The sequence below is a fragment of the Maniola hyperantus genome, chromosome 19, assembly GCF_902806685.2.
Source record: "Maniola hyperantus chromosome 19, iAphHyp1.2, whole genome shotgun sequence".
Classification (NCBI taxonomy): Eukaryota; Metazoa; Arthropoda; class Insecta; order Lepidoptera; family Nymphalidae; genus Maniola; species Maniola hyperantus.
Genome location: NC_048554.1, coordinates 12,794,133 through 12,813,700, shown reverse-complemented (window position 1 = coordinate 12,813,700; position 19,568 = coordinate 12,794,133). Strand labels below are relative to the sequence as shown.

Sequence of the window (19,568 nt, the reverse complement as noted above, 5' to 3'; positions counted from 1 at the left end):
CGATGACTGACGCTGATTGGTCTACTGCCAACACCCCCGCTCCCCGCTATGCCTTCACCACCCGCGATCGCCTTGTCTCCCGCTCGGTATGACCGTATGCGCTTGCCGAGTGGGAGAATTAAATATAAGATCGATTTTATTGTATAGAATCACTTCGCCTCTTGCTTCCGAACGAAGAAGATCTCAGAACTAGAAGTACCGTGAACCATTGTGAACCTTGAAAATTGTGAATTAATGTGATCAAGAAAGAAATACAGTCCACTGAACCCTCCGAGGAATTTGATTTGAATCCCTCCCCAACAAAAGTGTAATGGACAAGTACTTGTACAGTTAAGCCTTAGCTTAATAGAGATAAGGTCGGCTTTGGTTTATCAAGTTCTTAGTTACTAAGCCGGTAGCCAATAACCGCTCCTTCTCAGCTTTCAGTGAAAAAAAGAAAGAGAAGGCATAATTATTGCGTTTCTAGTTACCAAAAAACCAAACAATGCATTGTCAGTTGCCAGTTGGCAGCGTTGCGTTGTCAGGTGGTTCGTCATAGATGTTAGCTGATAACCGTTGTTAGCTACGACAATAACGCTATGGTACGCTATAGGCACGGCAGCGGTTTTCAGTTAAGTTAAGCTATAGCGGACACATGTCTATGACTCATAATATCAGATTGCGCGAGAGCGGGTGTGCGAGATCAAATCCCGGGAATGATGCACGTCTGATCGCGTATCCCGGATGTGACTAAAACCACATTCAATTTAAAATCAGCATAAAAGAATTTTCATACTGAATTGTGTTCGTTTATGATTTTTCTGCGAAACAAAACGCGCTGAGTCATTTATATATCGCAGTAAACACATCGCGGCTGTGAACTGTATTGTATGTAAATAAACAATCGAAACGGCTGAATGTATAGAATGCGTCACGTAAGTTGAAAAAGTACAGGTCCGTCTTAGAAAGTAAACTAAAGTCACAGAGATAAGTAATTATTATACCTCCTAGCTGATGCTCGCGACTTCGTCCGCGTGGATTTATAAGTTTCAAAATTGCACGGGAACTGTTCGATTTTCCGGGATAAAAAGTAGCCTATGTGTTAATCCAGGGTATAATCTATCTCCATTCCAAATTTCATTTAAATCCGTTCAGCCGTTTTTGCGTGATTGAGTAACAAACATCCAAATATCCACACTTTCACATTTATAATATTACTAGCTGCCGCGGCAAACTTCGTACCGCCTTACGGTCGACTCTTTTTCAGGCAATTTTTAAAATTTTTCTCTCCGTAAGAACCATCCTCGTACTTCAAGGAATATTATAATAAAAGAATTAGGTACTTAGCGAAATTGGTTCAGCTGTTCTCAAGATTTGCGATCAGCAACACATTCAGTGATTCATTTTTAGGAATATTAGGATTAGGATTACGATAGTTAGATAGGATTAGGACTACTTTATCGTGTTATATATAATTATCGTCTTATTTCAACAAATTAACAAAAAACAATATGAAAATCTATCCTTCTCACTCTGAGAGGAAACGCGGCTCAGTAGGTACCGAGTGGGCCGGTAATGGGTTGATCATGATGATGATGATGAATAAGTATAAAAATATACGTTTCAATAAATTCCTCTTAAATCACTCTATCTATTGATGAAAACCGCATTAAAATCCGTTGCGTCGTTTAATTAAAAGATCTAAGCGTAAGTAGGTAGTAAGTACATACAGACGACGCGACGCGGGAAGCTACTTTGTAGAGATGTACCTACGGTGTATGTACTATGTACGCGGCAGAAAGTAATGTACATCGGCTATTAGAATGACATTTCAGCTTTGTAGAGCGTTATCTCTGTCACTCATACCTGTATGGCGTTTTGTCTCAACAACAGAGACAATGCTCTACAAATCAGCTATCTCCTTCTAAAGGTCGATGTACCTACATTACTTTCTCCCACAACTTAATCGGTCCATTTGAATCACAAATTGACTGTGATAGATGGATAGACAGACAGAAGTGATCCTATAAGGGTTCCATTGTTTCATTGGAACCCTGAAAAATACTCCTAACAATTTAGACTAATCTCGTCAAAATGCTGAACTGAGAAATGGGAGCTACAAATTATGTGACAGGCTCCTCCGACCTAATTTGTTTATCGCACAATTCTGAACAGTATTTCGTAACAAAAAGCATCACGATACCTATAATCTCCTCTCGAGGGGAGGCGCCTTACGTAATGTCCACTGCCAAAGAACATGACCAATGAAAATGACCGAAAAAATATTTTAAATGTAGATGCCGCTGTCTTCGGGTTCATTAATGGCAGATCTACGAATCGTTATATTTTTACAAGCCATGCTGAATTTCCGCTACATCTGCCCCGTCCGTTTAAAGTGTGCTATGCCGTCTGCTAAGCATGTTACTCGATATTTCACAACATCTTTCGGGATCTTCATCCCAAATGGTGGCCCAGTTTTTGTCTCGGGCGTCGTGTTTAATTAAATCGCCGGCCAGGAATCCGGGATTGTGGGATGAAACAAAAGCTAGCCGACCGGTTAAAATTAAATCGGTTTACATACTGTACAATATCGATAGCATACATTACAACACTAGATGATACCCGCGACTTTGTACGCGTGGATTTAGGTTTTTAAAAATCCCGTGGGAACTCTTTGATTTTCCGGGATAAAGTACCTAGCCTAATGTCCTTCCCCGGGATGCAAGCTATCGCTGTACCAAATTTGGTCAAAATCGGTTGAACGGATGGGCCGTGAAAGGCTAGCAGACAGACAGACAGACAGACGGACAGACAGACAGACATACCCACTTTCGCATTTATTATATTAGTATGGATTTCAGCGGCGGCGTAGCATATTGGTCTTTGTGTCATAAAATGATATAAATTTATTTTGGCGCGAACCACAGAGAATTCAACCTCAATAATATAATTATTATAGTAGGTACTTACGCTTATGCAATACAAGTAACAAGGTTTTGCATGAAAACATAATCGTAAAATGTTGGCGGGGGATAGGGGAGATTGCTTTGTTGTGATTGGTGGACTCAAAAGTCACGTAATCAAGACAATGTGCGAAATGAGGGTACCTACCAGGCAGCCTTTTATGCTAAGCAACTGCCTTGAAGATCGGGGGTGTCCGGCTGTTAGGCGTCTATAGGTGGTGGTCTGTGGCGCGAACTTATCGATATGGTAGCTAATTTCCACGAAGAAGGATTCTCGATGAGTCCGCACTCCGCAATTGAAAAGAAAACTAAACTAGGTAGTCTAGCATAAGTATAAGCCTCAATAGCTCAACGGGTAAAGGAGTGAACTGAAAATCGAAAGGTCGACGGTTCAAACCCCGCCCGTTGCACTATTGTCGTACCTACTCCTAGCACAAGCTTGACGCTTAGTTGGAGAGGAAAGGGGAATATTAGTCATTTAACATGGCTAATATTCTTTAAAAAAAAGTATAGATGTGGGAGACAGAAACGGTTATTCTTACTTTAGATAATGGATTCGCGTGTGACATTCATACAGGCTATTCATACAGGTTTTTCTGTTTTTAAGAAAACTTACCTTTTTTGTTTCACGTGTTTCCCATAAATAGTAAAATTTCGTTTGTAGCTAAGTAACCTAAGATAAAAATAATTTTAAATACATATCAAAAATTGCGGAACCGGCAGGATTCGAACCTACTTACGTCTTCTGGGTTCGTGCCAGACGCCTTGACCGCTAGGTCACGCTACGATTAAAAATTCGAATAAATCCGGCTTTTTTTGTTTCAGATCATCGCCCGGCGTCGTCCATCATGAACAAGAAATCTCATAAAAAGAAGGTTTGTTGCTCCTTTGATTTTAGGGTTCTGTATATCCAGAGACGAAACGAAATCTCGTTCTCTTAGTGTAGGTTGTATGCGGAAGGATCTGGGAACCCACCGCATTATTATCTCAAGAGAACTCGACCTGCCATTATGCGAAAATGGAAAGGATCCAGCGGCTCCCTGCGACTCGTCTGATGTCGTCCGTCCACCTATAGTGAGGGGGTCTTCCAACGCTGCGTCTTCCGGTGCGAGGTCGCCATTCCAGCAACTTGAGACCCCAACGTCTATCGGTTTTACGATAAGAAGTGCATTACGGCTCAAAACGGGCCAAATCAAAGCGGTGTATAACTGGCACACTAGCAAGTCCTGACTTCAAATGTTGGCAAGGGCCACTTGATCTGTAATTGATGGCTCTCTATCAACGCTGTCTCTATTTATTCCTTTTAATGAGACCTAAATTGCAACATTGCAACGTTGGTGTTACAAGTCTAAGCAACATTGTCGAGAGACATGTCGTAAGAAAACAGTAGGTACCGTCGTGTATAACGCGTAAACGTAAAACTCCTCACGCGCTATTTTAACTTTTTGTGTCAAATTTAATGTCAAAAGTACGATTTTAGTCCTTATTTTAAAGGTGAACCCATAGAATTTGCAAGTACTACTAAGGTGAACCCATAGTACATCCAAATTCTTTGGGTGAACCGTACTTTTGACATGACAGTTGATCCATAGAGTTAAAAAATTCATTTTGAGTCATTTTGTACCATTTTTGTATGGACTATCTAAATGACTCATAGTGAAAACTCGTAGCCTGTCTGATCAAATCAGATGCTGTAAACATATTAGGATAAAGATAAAATTCAAAACTAAAACTCGACTAATAATGATGACGACGGCTCATAAAGTCCTAAAATAGCAGCAAAATAGTCATGTTGGTTATATTATTGACACGATATATAGTCCTTAGCCCTTGGTTGAGACAGCAAGTTCATCTATTTCCATTTGGCAAGCGACAGACGCTGGCAACTGCAAACATAATTTGCATCAAATAATCGCATTTCATATTCAGTGCAACTATTTCATGTATTTTCGAGATCCGTGAATAGTTTGCGAATTAATCCGCGTACAGTAATGAGTCAAACGGTTAATTAATTTAGTAGGTTTGTAGTTCATTACCAACGAAATGGCCTTCAAAGAGTAAAACTTTAATTACATAGTTACATTTTCAGCTTATATTTGAAGGATTTAGATTACAATATTCAAACAGTACCTTGAAGCTGAGAATCTTTTATAGTAAGTTGAAAAGTTATAAATAAATATTCTTTTAACGCAATTAAACCACAGATATAAACAAACAGAGATATAATTGCCTTTTCTCAAATATTTTATCTGTTTATAGCCTCAATAGCTCAACGGTTAAAGGTGCGGACTGAAATTCGAAAGGTCGCCGGTTCAAACCCCATCCGTTGCACTAATGTCGTACCTACTCCTAGCACACTTCACGCTTAATTGGAGAGGAAAAGGGAATGTTAGTCAAGGGCCATGGCTAACATTCTTTAAAAAAAATTAACTACGCAACGGATTTTAATGCGGTTTCATCAATAGATAGATTGATTCAAGAGGAAGGTTTATAGGTATAGTTTAATACTGTTTTGAATAATTGTTTAAAATGTCCCTTGCGAAGCCGGGGTGGGTCGCTAGTTACATAGGTATACAGGGTGTAACCAGAACGCTATCAAAAACAGGTGATAGCTGATGATAATTGATATGATACCACAAAAAATGCGAAAAAAATATAAAAAAATTTAGAAGTTCTCGATATATTGCAAATAATTGACGCTAGAAGTCAACGAACGTTGCGTAAGTAGGCCACTCCGAGTCGATACCGCGTCGCAGGTGGTGCATTGACCCGAGTTTTGCACGCTATACATTGCAGGTTTGAAAAATACTAAATCAATAAAACTACAAAATGAGGCAAATGGTTTTTGGTATTGGATTGTATTTAGGTAGTATAACAAGAACGCTAAGTTTTTGCCAGCGTTCTGGTTAGACCCTGTATAAGATGTTTAAAATGTGACGATGTGGTGTCGTCGTCGCCCGTGTCGCGTATTGACGGACACGACGGACACGACGGAAGATGTTTAGCACGGATTAGTGGACGCATCAGTTAACGGGACGAAAATAAATTATCTGCACAACATTCCACACCGAAACACATTGTGATACGACTCGTTATTTGCCATGTGAATTGCGATTCGTGAATAATCCAATAAGATACCTAAGTACTTAGTCTCTTTTTCCAATATTAAAAAACCAGCCAAGTGCGAGTCAGACTCGCGTAACGAGGACCTTCCCACTAATAAGATAACTAACCCACTAATAAATACGATCACAGCGCTTACCACTGCGCCAGGAAGGATGAACTAGTCTAAATATATAAAAGGAAAAGGTGACTGACTGACTGACTGACTGACTGAATGATCTATCAACGCACAGCTCAAACTACTGGACGGATTGGGCTGAAATTTGGCATGCAGATAGCTATTATGACGTAGGCGTCCGCTAAGAAAGGATTTTGGAAAATTCAACCCCTAAGGGGGTGAAATAGGGGTTTGAAATTTGTGTAGTCCACGCGGACGAAGTCGCGAGCATAAGCTAGTTAGTTATAAACAGTGGAAAATAATGAGGATGAATTGTCAGCAATTAATTGTGATGACAGACGATCGATGCGGCATCATGTTCGACACACACCTCACCAGTGTACCAGCCAAGTCCTAGCTTGTTTTGTGTAGTACAGCAATCATACGCTGTTTGTTGCAAGGTAAAGCAGGAATGAAGTGAAGAGAGGCTGTTCCACATAACTTTGTGATCTCATCCCCATTGTTATACAGAGTGTTTTTTTAACTTGGAGAGTATGGGAAAATCCAAAACCATACGAGATACAGGGAAGAGAAAACAACTTTGGCATAGCATATTTTTGGTCAAGCGTGAGTTGTCCATAAAAATCAATGAAATTGACTAATTTTTTTTAATGCCAATCGACTCAGTTTCATGTAAGGATCATTTCATTGTATGGAAAGGAAAAAATCGGGACAGGAGAAGCTGCATGCAGATCGAGATGGCAATCGGGGTAGGAACGCGGTGCGGTTGACCGTTTGACGTGCTGATGTTCGTGGCGGTCCCCGACGCCTCATACCCCGATTGCCATCTAAACCTGTTGCGGATTATCTTAGTATGTTAAGTCCGCGACTCTATACCTACCTACTAGAATTAGAAATGTTATGTCAACCCATGCCCTCTACATATAGGTTGTTAACCATAATATTACAAAGAATAAAAATACAGGAGATGCTTGAAAAAAAAGTCAACGAAAATTGCGTAAGTAGGCCACTCCGAGTCAATACCGCGTCGTAGGTGGTGCATTGACCCGAGTTTTGCACGCTTTACATTGCAGGTTTGAAAAATACTAAATCACTAAAACTACAAAATGAGGCAAATGGTTTTTGGTATTGGATTGTATTTAGGTAGTATACTTAGTATGTTAAGTCCGCGACTCTATACCTACCTACTAGAATTAGAAATGTTATGTCAATCCATGCCCTCTACATATAGGTTGTTAACCATAATATTACAAAGAATAAAAATACAGGAGATGCTTGAAAACAAAGGGTGACCCTGACCTTATCACTATACAGTGATCTCTTGCAGATTGAACTGTAATGCTATCTTTGTCAATTAATTATCTTTCTTCATGGTGGACGTTTCTTTTAATGGCTATAGCTTCCCAGTTCATATCAGTTAGCATAGTAACAGTCAGCAATAGTCGAAATTGTAGTCATGCGCAAATCTCACAATCGTGTGAAACGAAAATAATGACTCGCATCGAATGATAAATGAAATTAAAAGCATTTGAACCGATTCCAAAAGACGAGCGGATGAGAACAATGGTAGTGTCGTTTAGTATTTAAAAACCGTGGTTAAATGCTTGCCAAGAATATTACGCGGCTATCTATAGAACTCGCTCGGGCTCGGGATAACGTGAACATTAGAAATTGGAAGTAGATGATGTATTGCTGTTGAAATGAAACCTTCAATAGCTCAACGGTTAAAGGAGCGGACTGAATTCCGAAAGGTTGCCGGTTCAAATCCCACCCGTTGCCCTTTAGGTACGCTTAGTTGGAGGGGAAAGGGGAATATTATTATTATTAAAGGGGAATAGAAGGCATTCCGAACCAGTGGTAGATGCATCCGACTATTCGTAAGCACTTGTAAAAGTTTATACGAATAAAAAAGATTTTCATTTCATTTTCATTTCATTTCATTTCATTTCATATTAGTCAACATGATGAACTTGGCTAATATTCTTGAATAAAAAAAATTCGTCCCGTCGCGCGTCGGAAGCATAGGAGGATAGGTTACCTACATAATCGTCATTATGTATCTATACCTAGCTACGACACACAGTCCAGCTAAGTAGGTCCCATTTTGAGACAGAGCTTATAGGCGCTGAATCCAACTCCAAAGTCTTCGAACAGTGCGTGTTGCCACTTGCCAGTGATGACATTTTTATACAAGACATGGTCGATGACTATGGGTCTCATAAAAAAACTCAGAGTCAAAAAGCTCACTAAAACACACACTTAAATTCGATCCGATCCGAATCCGTGAAAATACGGATATAAAAATATCTACGTCATATGTCATAAGCTACCATACAAATAGTTCTATGACAACTTCTGAACGTATTTTCACGGACTCGGATCGGATGAGTACGTAACCGCCGTAAGCGGGCGATGGAAAAAGCTATGCTCGGATTTTCTCTTCGTGATCAAAACAAAAATGAGGAGATCCATAGAAGAACCAAAGTGGGTAACCGACGAAGCTCAACAGATTTCGAAGTTGAAGTGGTAATGGGAGGGCACATAGTTTGAAAAACCGATAGATTGGGGTCCCAAGGAGCTAGTGGTGATCTCGCACCAGAAAGTGCAGCGTTGGAAGACCCTGGTAGACTAAATGAAAATCGTAATACCCGTAGGAGACTACGGGTATTACGATTTTCATTTACATCGCTGGATTTCATGTTTCAGTATTTTATGTTTCAGGTATGTACCTATCTGCTCTTGGTACATATTATATCACTAGCTGACCCTGCGAACTTCGTTCCGCCTAACAGTCGATTCAAATTTTTTAATTTTTTTTAAATCCCCACGATTTAGGACTTCAGTACTTTGCAGCATCACGATTGAGGAGTTAGGATCCGAAGTTCAATGATGTAGCCTATGCTTGGTACCTAAAATAATTTTGCATCATCCGCAGTTCCTGAAACATTATAGTTTAGGAGTGCTGTACCCTACATCATCAGGGTTGAGGAGTTGAGACTTGAAGTCTGAGAATAAAGTCGTTGCTTGGTACCTACAATATGAATTCACTATGAACACTTCCTGAATCTTGATAACTCAGGCGGGCAGTAACCCTGCAGCATCAGGATTAAGGAGTTGAATCCAGAATTTTTTATGTGACCACCACGAAAACTTTTTTTGTTGATTTAAAAAAAATATTTGCAAATCGGTCCAGAAACCTCGAAAAAATCGATGTAGAAAAAAGAACCACCTCCTTTTTGACAGTCGGTTAAAAACCGATTACCTTGAAATATTTACGGAACAATTTTTAAAATATTTCCTTTCTAACAAAAAAAGAATGAATGAAATCGGACTACGCGTTAATGAATTACAACTCAGTATACATTTTAACTTTCATCCCCTCTCCTACGGGAACCATGCTGAATTTCGGGATAAAAAGTATCCTATATTCTTCCTCATAGTATGACCTCAAATCGTACCAAGTTTCATTGGATTTATAAGTATATATATATATATATATATATTGATGATTTTTAAAATATCCCCTTTCTAACAAAAAAAGAATGAATGAAATCGGACTACGCGTTAATGAATTACAACTCAGTATACATTTTAACTTTCATCCCCTCTCCTACGGGAACCATGCTGAATTTCGGGATAAAAAGTATCCTATCTCTCTCTCCGGTCGTTCCTTCATTGCTGAAGATCGTGGTCCTGGCAAACTGCCCTCGAATGGCTTATCTGTTTCCATCGGCTTCTGTCGGTGGCCATTTTTACAATGTGATGAAATCCACACCTGCTGGACTCCTTTAGCTGGTCGGACCACCTAGTTGGTGAGCGGCCTCTCGGTCTTTTGCCCTCAAAGGGCAAAGTATCCTATATTCTTCCTCATAGTATGACCTCAAATCGTACCAAGTTTCATTGGAATCCATTCAGTAGTTTCATCGTGATGCGCGGCCGTGATACAGACAGACAGACAGACAGACAGACAGATAGACAGACAGACAGACAAAAATGAAAAAAATTACAGTTTTGTGTTCAGTATCGATTATAGAGTGCCCTCGAAAAAAAATTTTCAAAATATCTTCAATGTACAGAATTTGACCTGTTACAGTTTTATTATAAGTATATGATGATTGATTGATGATTCGCGCAAATGCAATATAATCCCAAAGCACTGATTTCGGCTTTGCTAAAATGAAAGGAAAGACCCTCTGGCCTAATTAACTTTTCGCCCAGTCGTATGAAAATCCATAGCAGAAACGGGGGCCACACCCTAAAGGCCCTAAACCTTAACCTCCGTTTCACGGCCGTTCCCGACATGCTAGTGGCGGGGGCTGTGGCACTCGCATACGAGCAGAGTCAAGTGGCAAACAGAAATACACGCAACCAAAGATATTTACGGTATTCATAGCGGACAAACAGGCAAACGTTACCTGATGATAAATGATTGATTACAATGTATGATTTGGACCACATACATTGACTTATATAATTATGTCGGCAGCGCCGTCTTTAGTTGTAAATAGATTGCTCATTGAACAGCACGTCATCGTCCCCACCGTCGTTGTGAGACTATAAAATCAGACGTGTAGTTGATATTCCTGATTCTCCGTCATATACATATTACTATTGAACAAACAAAATTGCACCGACTCATTGGTGCTTTAGCACCAATGCAACCTCAGTGAAGTCTGAATTTCAAACGGGTCGTTCATTAGTATCTAAGAGGTGGCGCTGATTTATTTGGTTTCAAAACCGTGAAAAATTTTGTTTGCTTGGGCATATCTTGTCATTTATATCGATGACCACAGATAATAATATTAGGTACCTTCCACTGGGGTGATTCGCTAACTCAGTCTCTCTGAATGATAGCCACCGAGCTCATTTGACAGTGGTTGGTCCTACATGGCTGCTTCATTGAGTGATATTAAAATATGTCTTTTTAGAAAACCTGCAATGAATTAAAAACAAATGTCAAATGAGCTCGGTGGCTACCATTCAGTGTTAGATTGTAGACACTGAGTTAGCGAATCAGTAGGAAAGTCCAGAAGAAGAAAGAAGTTTATTTGAGTACTTACTGGCAAATTTGGAAAAGTAGCTAAATGGCCGCTTTTTACACGACTGCCAGAAAAAAGGAGTATGACATTTTCAGGGTTTATGTATGTATGACGTATTTATACATCCATGTACTTATATAAGTTTCCACCATAACTTCTAAATGCCTGAACATATTTAGATGGGGTATCGTCAGGGTTCTTAGATCATTCTGAGTGACAATGGCTGTAATTTTTTGAGAAAAAAATATCAATATGGACTCTACATGCACCATTTTCAAATGTGAAACCAGAATGCCTATAATCTAATGCCTATAATATTATGAGTTGCTCAGTCCTATCTGTGACTATTGTTTCGCTTAATTTATCTTTGCACTAGACACTCAACGCCTACAAAACTAAAACTATTCATTCATATTGCACCTATCTGTTATGATACGTCATAGTTGTCTTAGATCTCGTGAAGAGCGAACCACTCACAAAAAATCTCATTTCGTATTGTGTAAAATATGCTGGGATGCGTTTCTTGTGTAAGCTTTGCAGTCGTTCACTTAGTTTTCTAATAGGTAGGATAGTTTGAGTATCTTTTGTGCGAAAGTGAGTCTACGAGCCTACGAGCCTACGAGCCTACTGCCTACGACATTATGTATTATGTGCATTCTGTGCTACGAGTCCCGAATTAAACAGTGATCTATGAAAAATTAAAGAGTTGAACATTGAATATCTAGGACCAACCATTGAATTTATTATATACCTATAGTACGCGATAGGCCGAGATGGCAATCGGGGAGGTAACGCCCCGCAAACCCGCACAGCCCCCGTGCTAACCCGGTGCGGGCGAACGCGGGTGACGTGCGAGTGTGCGGGGGCATCCCCCGCCTAATACTCCGATTGCAATCTCAAACTGTTGCGGACTATGTACTAAGGTAACTAAGGTACTATCTACTAAGGTAACTAAGGCACTAACTCTAGCCCTAGGGCAAGTAGGTACATAAATGGCGCTAATTCTGTTGTACCCTAACCTAAACCTAAACTAAATTTTAGATTCTTTAATTTTAGGATTTCTATTTCTAAGCTGCATTCGCAATTTTGCTTCAACTAAATTTAAACATCCTAAATGGCCGTCTAAAATGACGTTTGAATTGAATAGTAAGTGTTGCTATTTAAGATAACAAGAACTGCACTAATGTTGTGTTTGATTTTCCCCTTTAATCTTAAAACTATTTTTTGCGAAAAATATCGAACGATGTTACTTGAAATACAAAAATAATAACTTTACTTGATTTAATTAGGTCGAATCACAATAAAAGTGTCGAAAATTGAAGTTTTGTTCATTTTATCGTGTGAAGTAGGCTTAAGTCTTTGATCAAAAGTGCTAGAACCCAGAGCCGTAAAACCAGTTAAAAAACTGATCTATTATTTTTGTTGCAAATATAATTTCTAACCTAATTTCTTTATGTTTTGTGGTTAAAGAATCTTAGTTTTTGTTACAAAACTTTGTGAAAATAGTGGTTATGTGCATAAAATAGATAAAAGCAAAGAATTTTGCTTGGAATCTTACCTACCTACCTTACCTCGAAATCACCGAGGTACCTAATTGTCAAACTCTTGCTAATAAGGAAATCAATGCAAACAGATGAAAAGCAATCATTCTAAATAACTGACTGCCACAGAGTACATTGAATATACAGCGAGGAAGTTCTGAAACTTGGCGGTATACTTACAAATCTGGCGTGCAAGGACGTGGAACGAGGTATCCATGAATTCTGCTATGAATTCAACAAACTAAGGCGGTAATGTGATTTAAGGCATGAAAGTACCTACAAGATCAAGATTGAATGTATATACCTACGTGTATAATAATAATAATAACAGGTAACAGCTGGTATCATCATAATGATCAACTCATTGCCAGCTCACCTCTCAAAATGAGAAGAGTATGGCCATAGTACACCACTCTGTCCAAGTGCAGATTGACAGACTTCACACACCTTGGAGAACACTATGGAGAACTCTCAGGCATGTAGGTTTCCTCACAATGTTTTCCTTCATGGTTAAAGAAAGTGATACTTAATTGCTTATTAAACAGCTAGTACATATTATAATATAGCAAAAAATGGAAGTGTAGCATACCTATATAAAAATAATAATTACAGGCAACAGTTAGTATCATCACACGATCAACTCATTGCCGGCTGACTACTGAGCAGGGGTCTTCTCTCAAAACAGGAAGTTTGGCCATAGTCCACCACTCTGGCCGAGTGCAGATTGACAGATTTCACACACCTTTGAGAACTCTCAGGCATTTAGGTTTCCTCACAATGGTTTGGTTCACCGTTAAAGAAAGTGATGCTTAATTGCAAAGTAAACAGCTAGTATGCATAGCAAAAAATAGAAGTGTAGCATACATTAAACCTTTCAACACATCATCATAACAAACTTTCAACGTTGATAATTTTTATTTCAGCCCATTTCATGAAACCAAGTATATGGAGTCTGCGAGTTAAAAAGATGTTCCGTCCACTCATCTACCAAAAATGAACAGTTGTTTCCTAAACTTAATTTTTATTTAAATGTTATTGAAATAAATATTAATTATGTACAGTACAGAATGAAACATATGTTTATATTTTATTATTTTATTTAATAAAAGTAATTGTTAATCATCTGATTGAAGTTTTCTTGCTTTTGTTAGGAAATTCTTGCCTCCATCATACTGAGCAGCTGTAGTATGACTAAGTTGTACTACTACTACCTGAAAATGAAATTTATAATCTATAGGTATAAATAGTTCAAAATTAGTTTTCAGTCCCTATTTATATCAATTTCAATGCAGACTTCGCCATAACAATTATAAAAACATTTTTTGAGGTTTGCATATTCTTTGGCTAAAATCTATAGAGTACCTATACTTTGAATTAGCTCAGACTAGACATAGTTAAAACATAATACTTTAAGCATATATGTGTAGAGAGCATACTTTGACTTTGCTCTGACTTAAGTTTCGGTTAAAACGAGACAGATTTATGCCAATGATATAACTCTGTCTCTTTTATCAGTATCTTAAGTCTATGCAAAGTCAGAGATCTATAGATTTCAAACTAAATAAAGGTTGAGTCTATAGATTTCTGTATTAATTTTTAGAATTATAGGTATGTGTGTAGAAAACTTTAGTCAGCTAGTTTTCAATAAAATAGATCTAGAAAAGATAAAAGAAATCAAATTATTTTTTGACGTTATTTCTCTTCTAACTATGGGTTCCATACCTCAAAAGGAACCATTATAGGATCACTTTGTTGTCTGTCAAGAAACCCAAGGTCAACGGGAAGTACCCTATACTTCCCGTTGACCTAAAGGCAGGTAGCTAGGTCAGTACATCATCATCATCATTATCAATCCATCGCCGGGTCACTACTACTGAGCACGGGTCACCTCTCAGAATAAGGTGTTTTGGCCAAAATCTAGCACACTGACCAAGTGCGGATTGGCAGACTTCACACATTTTTGAGGACGTTATGGAGAAGTCCTAGCTTTTCTCTCTCTCTTCTGTACATATTATGTAAATGTAAAAATATAAACTGACTGACTGACATCAGCATATAAGCTGCTGACTCCTGAGTCTAGTAATTTATTAAGCGGCTGAGTTTAAAAACTTGAGAATTTGCATGTAAGGAACGTTTACTTTAAGTAGGTATATAGACCACTACGACATAATTTTCAGATACTTACATAGGTACTTATTCCACCCGAACAAAGCTGGGGCAGGTACAACTCAGGCAGGTCAGCTAGTTAACCTGAAATGTGATACCCATATGGGTATGGGTATACCTATATAGGTAAACTCAACAAGATCCTATCATGATATGTTTAGGAATTACAAGATGTATCTACTAGGTACTTCTCAACTAAAACTTATCAGATGATTAAAGTGAACCCAGGCTAAGTCAGTTAGCTGTAGTTGTCTATACTGCACTGTACTGTAGTTAGCAAGTACCTACTTATGCAGGTAATAGGTAGTCTTTCAAGCAGGTATCTACTGAGTTGAAAATAAAGAAGTAACTGGGTACTACTCAAGTACTTAGTTCAATACTAGGGGTATGTAAGTATAAGACATAACTAAATGTAAAATCTGTTAATTAAGCCTATAAATAAACCTTTAGGTGAACTCATTAAGATTTTAGAACTTAAACTTTATTATAAGTACCTACTCTACCACCACACTTATTCTGCTTTATTTTTGATATGTTTAGCAATAAGTAGTAGGTAGTAGGAATTAATCTCATTGATAATGATAACAAGGCATCAAGTTTTACCTTGGCATACCTAATTGGCAAAGATTTTGTTCACACTAATATTTAGGTAGCTACCTATGCAAGTTTTTGTCTCTGGGTATGTTCCTTTATGCATCTAACCTAGTTGGGCACAGAGATTTTTCACAAGGACACATACTAGTGAAGGATATACTTATAGGCTACTTTTATTAGGTAGGTAGGTAAGCTAAGTACCTACAGAAAAGTATCCTAGTCCCACAGGATTTTCGAACAGCTGCCACTTGCTAGTTAAGAAATAAGGAGACTTAAGGATCTTAGGTTTGCCTTGCTGAAGCCGCCAGGATGTCTGTGGAGGTGTCTGATACTCTTAGACAACAAAGTAGATAACCAACCTAATTATTTTTTGCGAATTAACGACGAGCCAGAGAAACCACGTATATTTCCATTTTATAAAGTTTAAATTAAATTAAAACACTTAAAAGACACTTTTTTTATCTTAAATATAACAATTCTAAACTCAAATAAAAATATTTCTTTCAAAACACGTCCATTTTGCCATTTAAGCAGACTCTTTAAATTTAGTGGGCACCTCGCGAGGTCCACTCTAATTTTAGAAAATTTTAGGTTGACGTTTCTTAATTTAGGCATTTAGTTCGTGCAACAGAATAACTTTTGCTCTTTAAAATCTAAATTGAATAGTTTAGTGCTGTCAAATTCAATTTTAGGTTAGACCTGTCATTTAAGTGGGTTTTCAGAATAACACACCTTTCTAAGTCTAATATTAGACATTTTAAAATTAGAAAACCGCCTAGAGAATCGGCCCCATTGTTTATTTAACTTTTTAGAAGATTTTTATGTCGGGGTTTTTAATTTTTTTAATTTTTGTGCGATTCAAAGCGCCCCACCGAGCGGACCAGGAATTAAAATTAGCACTTTGCTATTTATTTCATCATCTTCATAGACCTCTGCTGGACATAGGTCTCTTGTAGGGACTTCCACTCACCAGCGCCAGCGGTCTTGCCGCTTGCGCCGCCTGTATCCAGCGGCTCCCTGCGACTTTTTTGATGTCGCCTGTCCACCTAGTAGAGGTCTTCCAGCGTTTCGCTGTCCGATGCGAGGACCCCAACGTCTATCGGCTTTTCGAACTATGTGTCCTGCCCATTGCCACTTCTCCTATGCTATTTATTTATACATATCCTGGTTCCCAGCAGAAAAGGCGCGGCCGGAACGATGGACGGAATAAGGAGAACATCATCGAGGCGGGATGCGAGGAGGGCAAGGAAGTCGAGGCCGAGAGTGAGGCGAAACCGAAGAAGCAGCTGTGTTACGAGATCAAGCATTCTGATGTCATGGGGAGGTAAGTCGTCAGCCGATAGACGCCCACAGCTAAAGATAGTTTTTTTTTAATAAATAACGATGCAGCATCAGGATTGAGGAGTTGGATCCAGAAAATTTTATGGGACCACCACGGCACATGCCTTTGATTAAAAAAAAATTGCTAATCAGTTCAGAAACCTAGAACAAAATCGGTGTGTATAGATTAAAAAATACGGACCGAATTGAGAACCACCTCCTTTTTGGAAGTTGGTTAAAAATAGCGAGCAAGATAGCTATTATGACGTAGACATCCGCTAAGAAACAATTTTTGCCAATTCAATCCCTAAAGGGATGAATATGGGTTTGAAATTTGTGCGTCGCGGGAATTAGCTAGTTTTGTACGTAGATGCGTATTTTAGTACCATAATAAACGGGAATAGGTATATATACGTCTTGAGAGATATTTGTTTAGTGGTCTTGTGTTCCCTCTCGGCGCATCGCGTTATCTCGATGTGTTTTGATGGAACTTGGCACAGTGACAACTTGTAACCACTTAAGAGAATACCCATCATCAGCGAGGTAAATAAACCATAACGGCTGTATTACCATGGCCCATGTTATCTTATTTCTTATAAATATATAAAAGGAAAAGGTGACTGACTGACTGACTGACTGACTGAATGACTGACTGACTGACTGATCTATCAACGCACAGCTCAAACTACTGGACGGATCGGGATGAAATTTGGCATGCAGATAGCTATTATGACGTAGGCATCCGCTAAGAAAGGATTTTTGAAAATTCAACTCCTAAGGGGGTGAAATAGGGTTTTGAAATTTTGTAGTCCACGTTGACGAAGTCGCGAGCATAAGCTAGTCTATCATAATAACACCTACTGACCTTTGCTTGTTTTTAAATTTCTTCGGCCTTATTATCAAGTTATATTATCAAACTTTCAATAGAATATGCATGATTTCAAAGTATAGGATAGACACCTATAGTACGCGACAGGTCGAGATGGCGATCATGGTATAAGGCCCAATTGTTTTATTATTCTATTGTATTGAGTGGGATGTAGCCTAGTGGTTAGGACGTCCGCCTTCTAATAGGAGCTCGGAATAGAATAGCATAAAATAGAATGTTTTTTTATTCATGTAAACTTTTTTAAAGTGCTTATGAATAGTCAGGTAGTTTTAATTTACCACTGGTTCGGAATGCCGTTCCTACCGAGAAGAACCAGCAAGAAACTCGGGGGTTCGATCCCGGGCACGCACTTCTAACTTTTCGGAGTTATGTGCGTTTTAAGCAATTAAAATATTATATCACTTGCTTTAACGGTAAAGGAAAACATCGTGACGAAATCTGCATGCCTGAGAGTTCTCCATAATGTTCTCAAAGGTGTGTGAAGTCTACCAATCCACACATGGCCAGCGTGGTAGACTATGGCCAAACCCTTCTCACTCTGAGAGGAGACCCGCGCTCTGTAGTGAACCGGTGATGGGTTGATCATGATGATCATGATGATTGAGTGGGATGTCAAATGAAAGTTTGAAATGTTTTGTCCTAACTGCAGGTACATAACAGCAACCAGGGATATAAAACCCGGCGAAGTGATCATAGAGGCGCCTGCGCTAGCCGTGGGCCCCTGCTCCGGGTGCGCGCTCATCTGCCTGGGTTGCTACCGGGAACTGGACGAAGCCAACTTGGCCACGTAAGTTACTCCAGATTCAAAATGAAATGAAATGAAATCTTAGCGTTTAAACTACCGTGAGTGATTTCCATTATAAATACTATCTGTCCCGGCTTACTCACGTGTGTAGTCGACGTTAGCCCGACTAGTTTCGAACCCATCCGGGGTCCTTTTTCAAGGGAGTCCGTCCGCGCACACGTCGACTACACACGTGAGTAAGCCGGGACAGATAGTATTGAAATGAAATCATTTAATTTTGCTAAATGTGAGTAGTAGATGATCGTACATATATAGATGGTCCTTTCACATTTTGCCATTTATGTATGGCGTGCAAAATATGTGGTACTTACAATAAAAATAAATTTAAGAAAATAACAAATAGAACTGACCACGACAGTAAAATTTTAAAATCTTATAGTTACATTATCAGAATGTCATAGTTCAAAGTAATAATAATTTATGTCAAATCCCACAGTTATCCAAAAAATCCTTAACACTATAGAAACATTGGTCAATTAAATAGTCAAATAATTTTCAATTCAAGTAGACACAGTTGGTACTCTACCACCACTTATAAGTTACGTCAATGTACATGCGCAGAAATGTTATCTATATATATAAAAGGAAAAGGTGACTGACTGACTGACTGATCTGTCAACGCACAGCTCAAACTACTGGACGGATCACGCTGAAATTCGGCATGCAGATAGCTATTATAACGTAGGCGTCCGCTAAGAAAGGATTTTTCAAAATTCAACCCCTAAGGGGGGGGGGGGACATAGAGGGTTGAAACTTGTGTACCTAGTCCGCGTGGACAAAGTGGCGAGCATAAGCTAGTTTTTGAATAAGAGGCAGACTCCCGCACCTAGGGTTCCGTACTAAAGTCGTATTTTTTTCGACATTGTGCACGATAAATCAAAAACTATTATGCATAAAAATAAATAAAAATCAGTTTTAGAATGTACAAGTAAAGCCATTTCATATGATATAGTTATCTTACTTTAAGAAGTCGGTTAAAAATTGAAAATACTAATATTTGTTCATGAACACATTTTAACTTTTTTTTTGTG

The 19,568-nt window shown here is 38.7% G+C and overlaps 2 protein-coding genes and 2 long non-coding RNA genes across 9 annotated transcripts in view; 3 read left to right on the top strand and 1 right to left on the bottom strand.

The window, feature by feature from the left end:
* The window catches only part of LOC138403671 (uncharacterized), a 331,305-nt gene that overhangs the window by 304,141 nt on the left and 7,596 nt on the right, over nt 1-19,568 (top strand). The window lies entirely within an intron of this gene.
* The window catches only part of LOC117990994 (SET domain-containing protein SmydA-8-like), a 40,925-nt gene that overhangs the window by 13,761 nt on the left and 7,596 nt on the right, over nt 1-19,568 (top strand). For 2 of the 6 annotated variants that reach the window (XM_034978509.2, XM_034978511.2), the window contains exons 2-4: nt 3,768-3,817; nt 16,702-16,847; nt 18,382-18,519. In XM_034978509.2, the coding sequence (XP_034834400.1) occupies nt 3,768-3,817; nt 16,702-16,847; nt 18,382-18,519 (334 nt within the window). Of the gene's footprint in view, nt 1-3,767; nt 3,818-11,713; nt 11,750-16,698; nt 16,848-18,381; nt 18,520-19,568 lie in introns of those variants that run through there. The other 4 variants (XM_034978507.2, XM_034978510.2, XM_034978513.2 and 1 more) reach the window with 3 other exon arrangements.
* LOC117991065 (potassium voltage-gated channel protein Shaw-like) overlaps nt 1,883-19,568 on the bottom strand; it is a 408,219-nt gene continuing 390,533 nt past the window's right edge. Inside the window, exon 10 of the transcript XR_011237882.1 lies at nt 1,883-1,919. The gene's annotated coding sequence lies outside the window, so the exon portion shown is untranslated. The remainder of the gene's footprint in view (nt 1,920-19,568) is intronic.
* Nucleotides 12,913-13,887, top strand: LOC138403675 (uncharacterized). The gene is made up of 2 exons (XR_011237891.1): nt 12,913-13,094; nt 13,687-13,887. It is a non-coding gene; the product is annotated as an uncharacterized lncRNA (long non-coding RNA).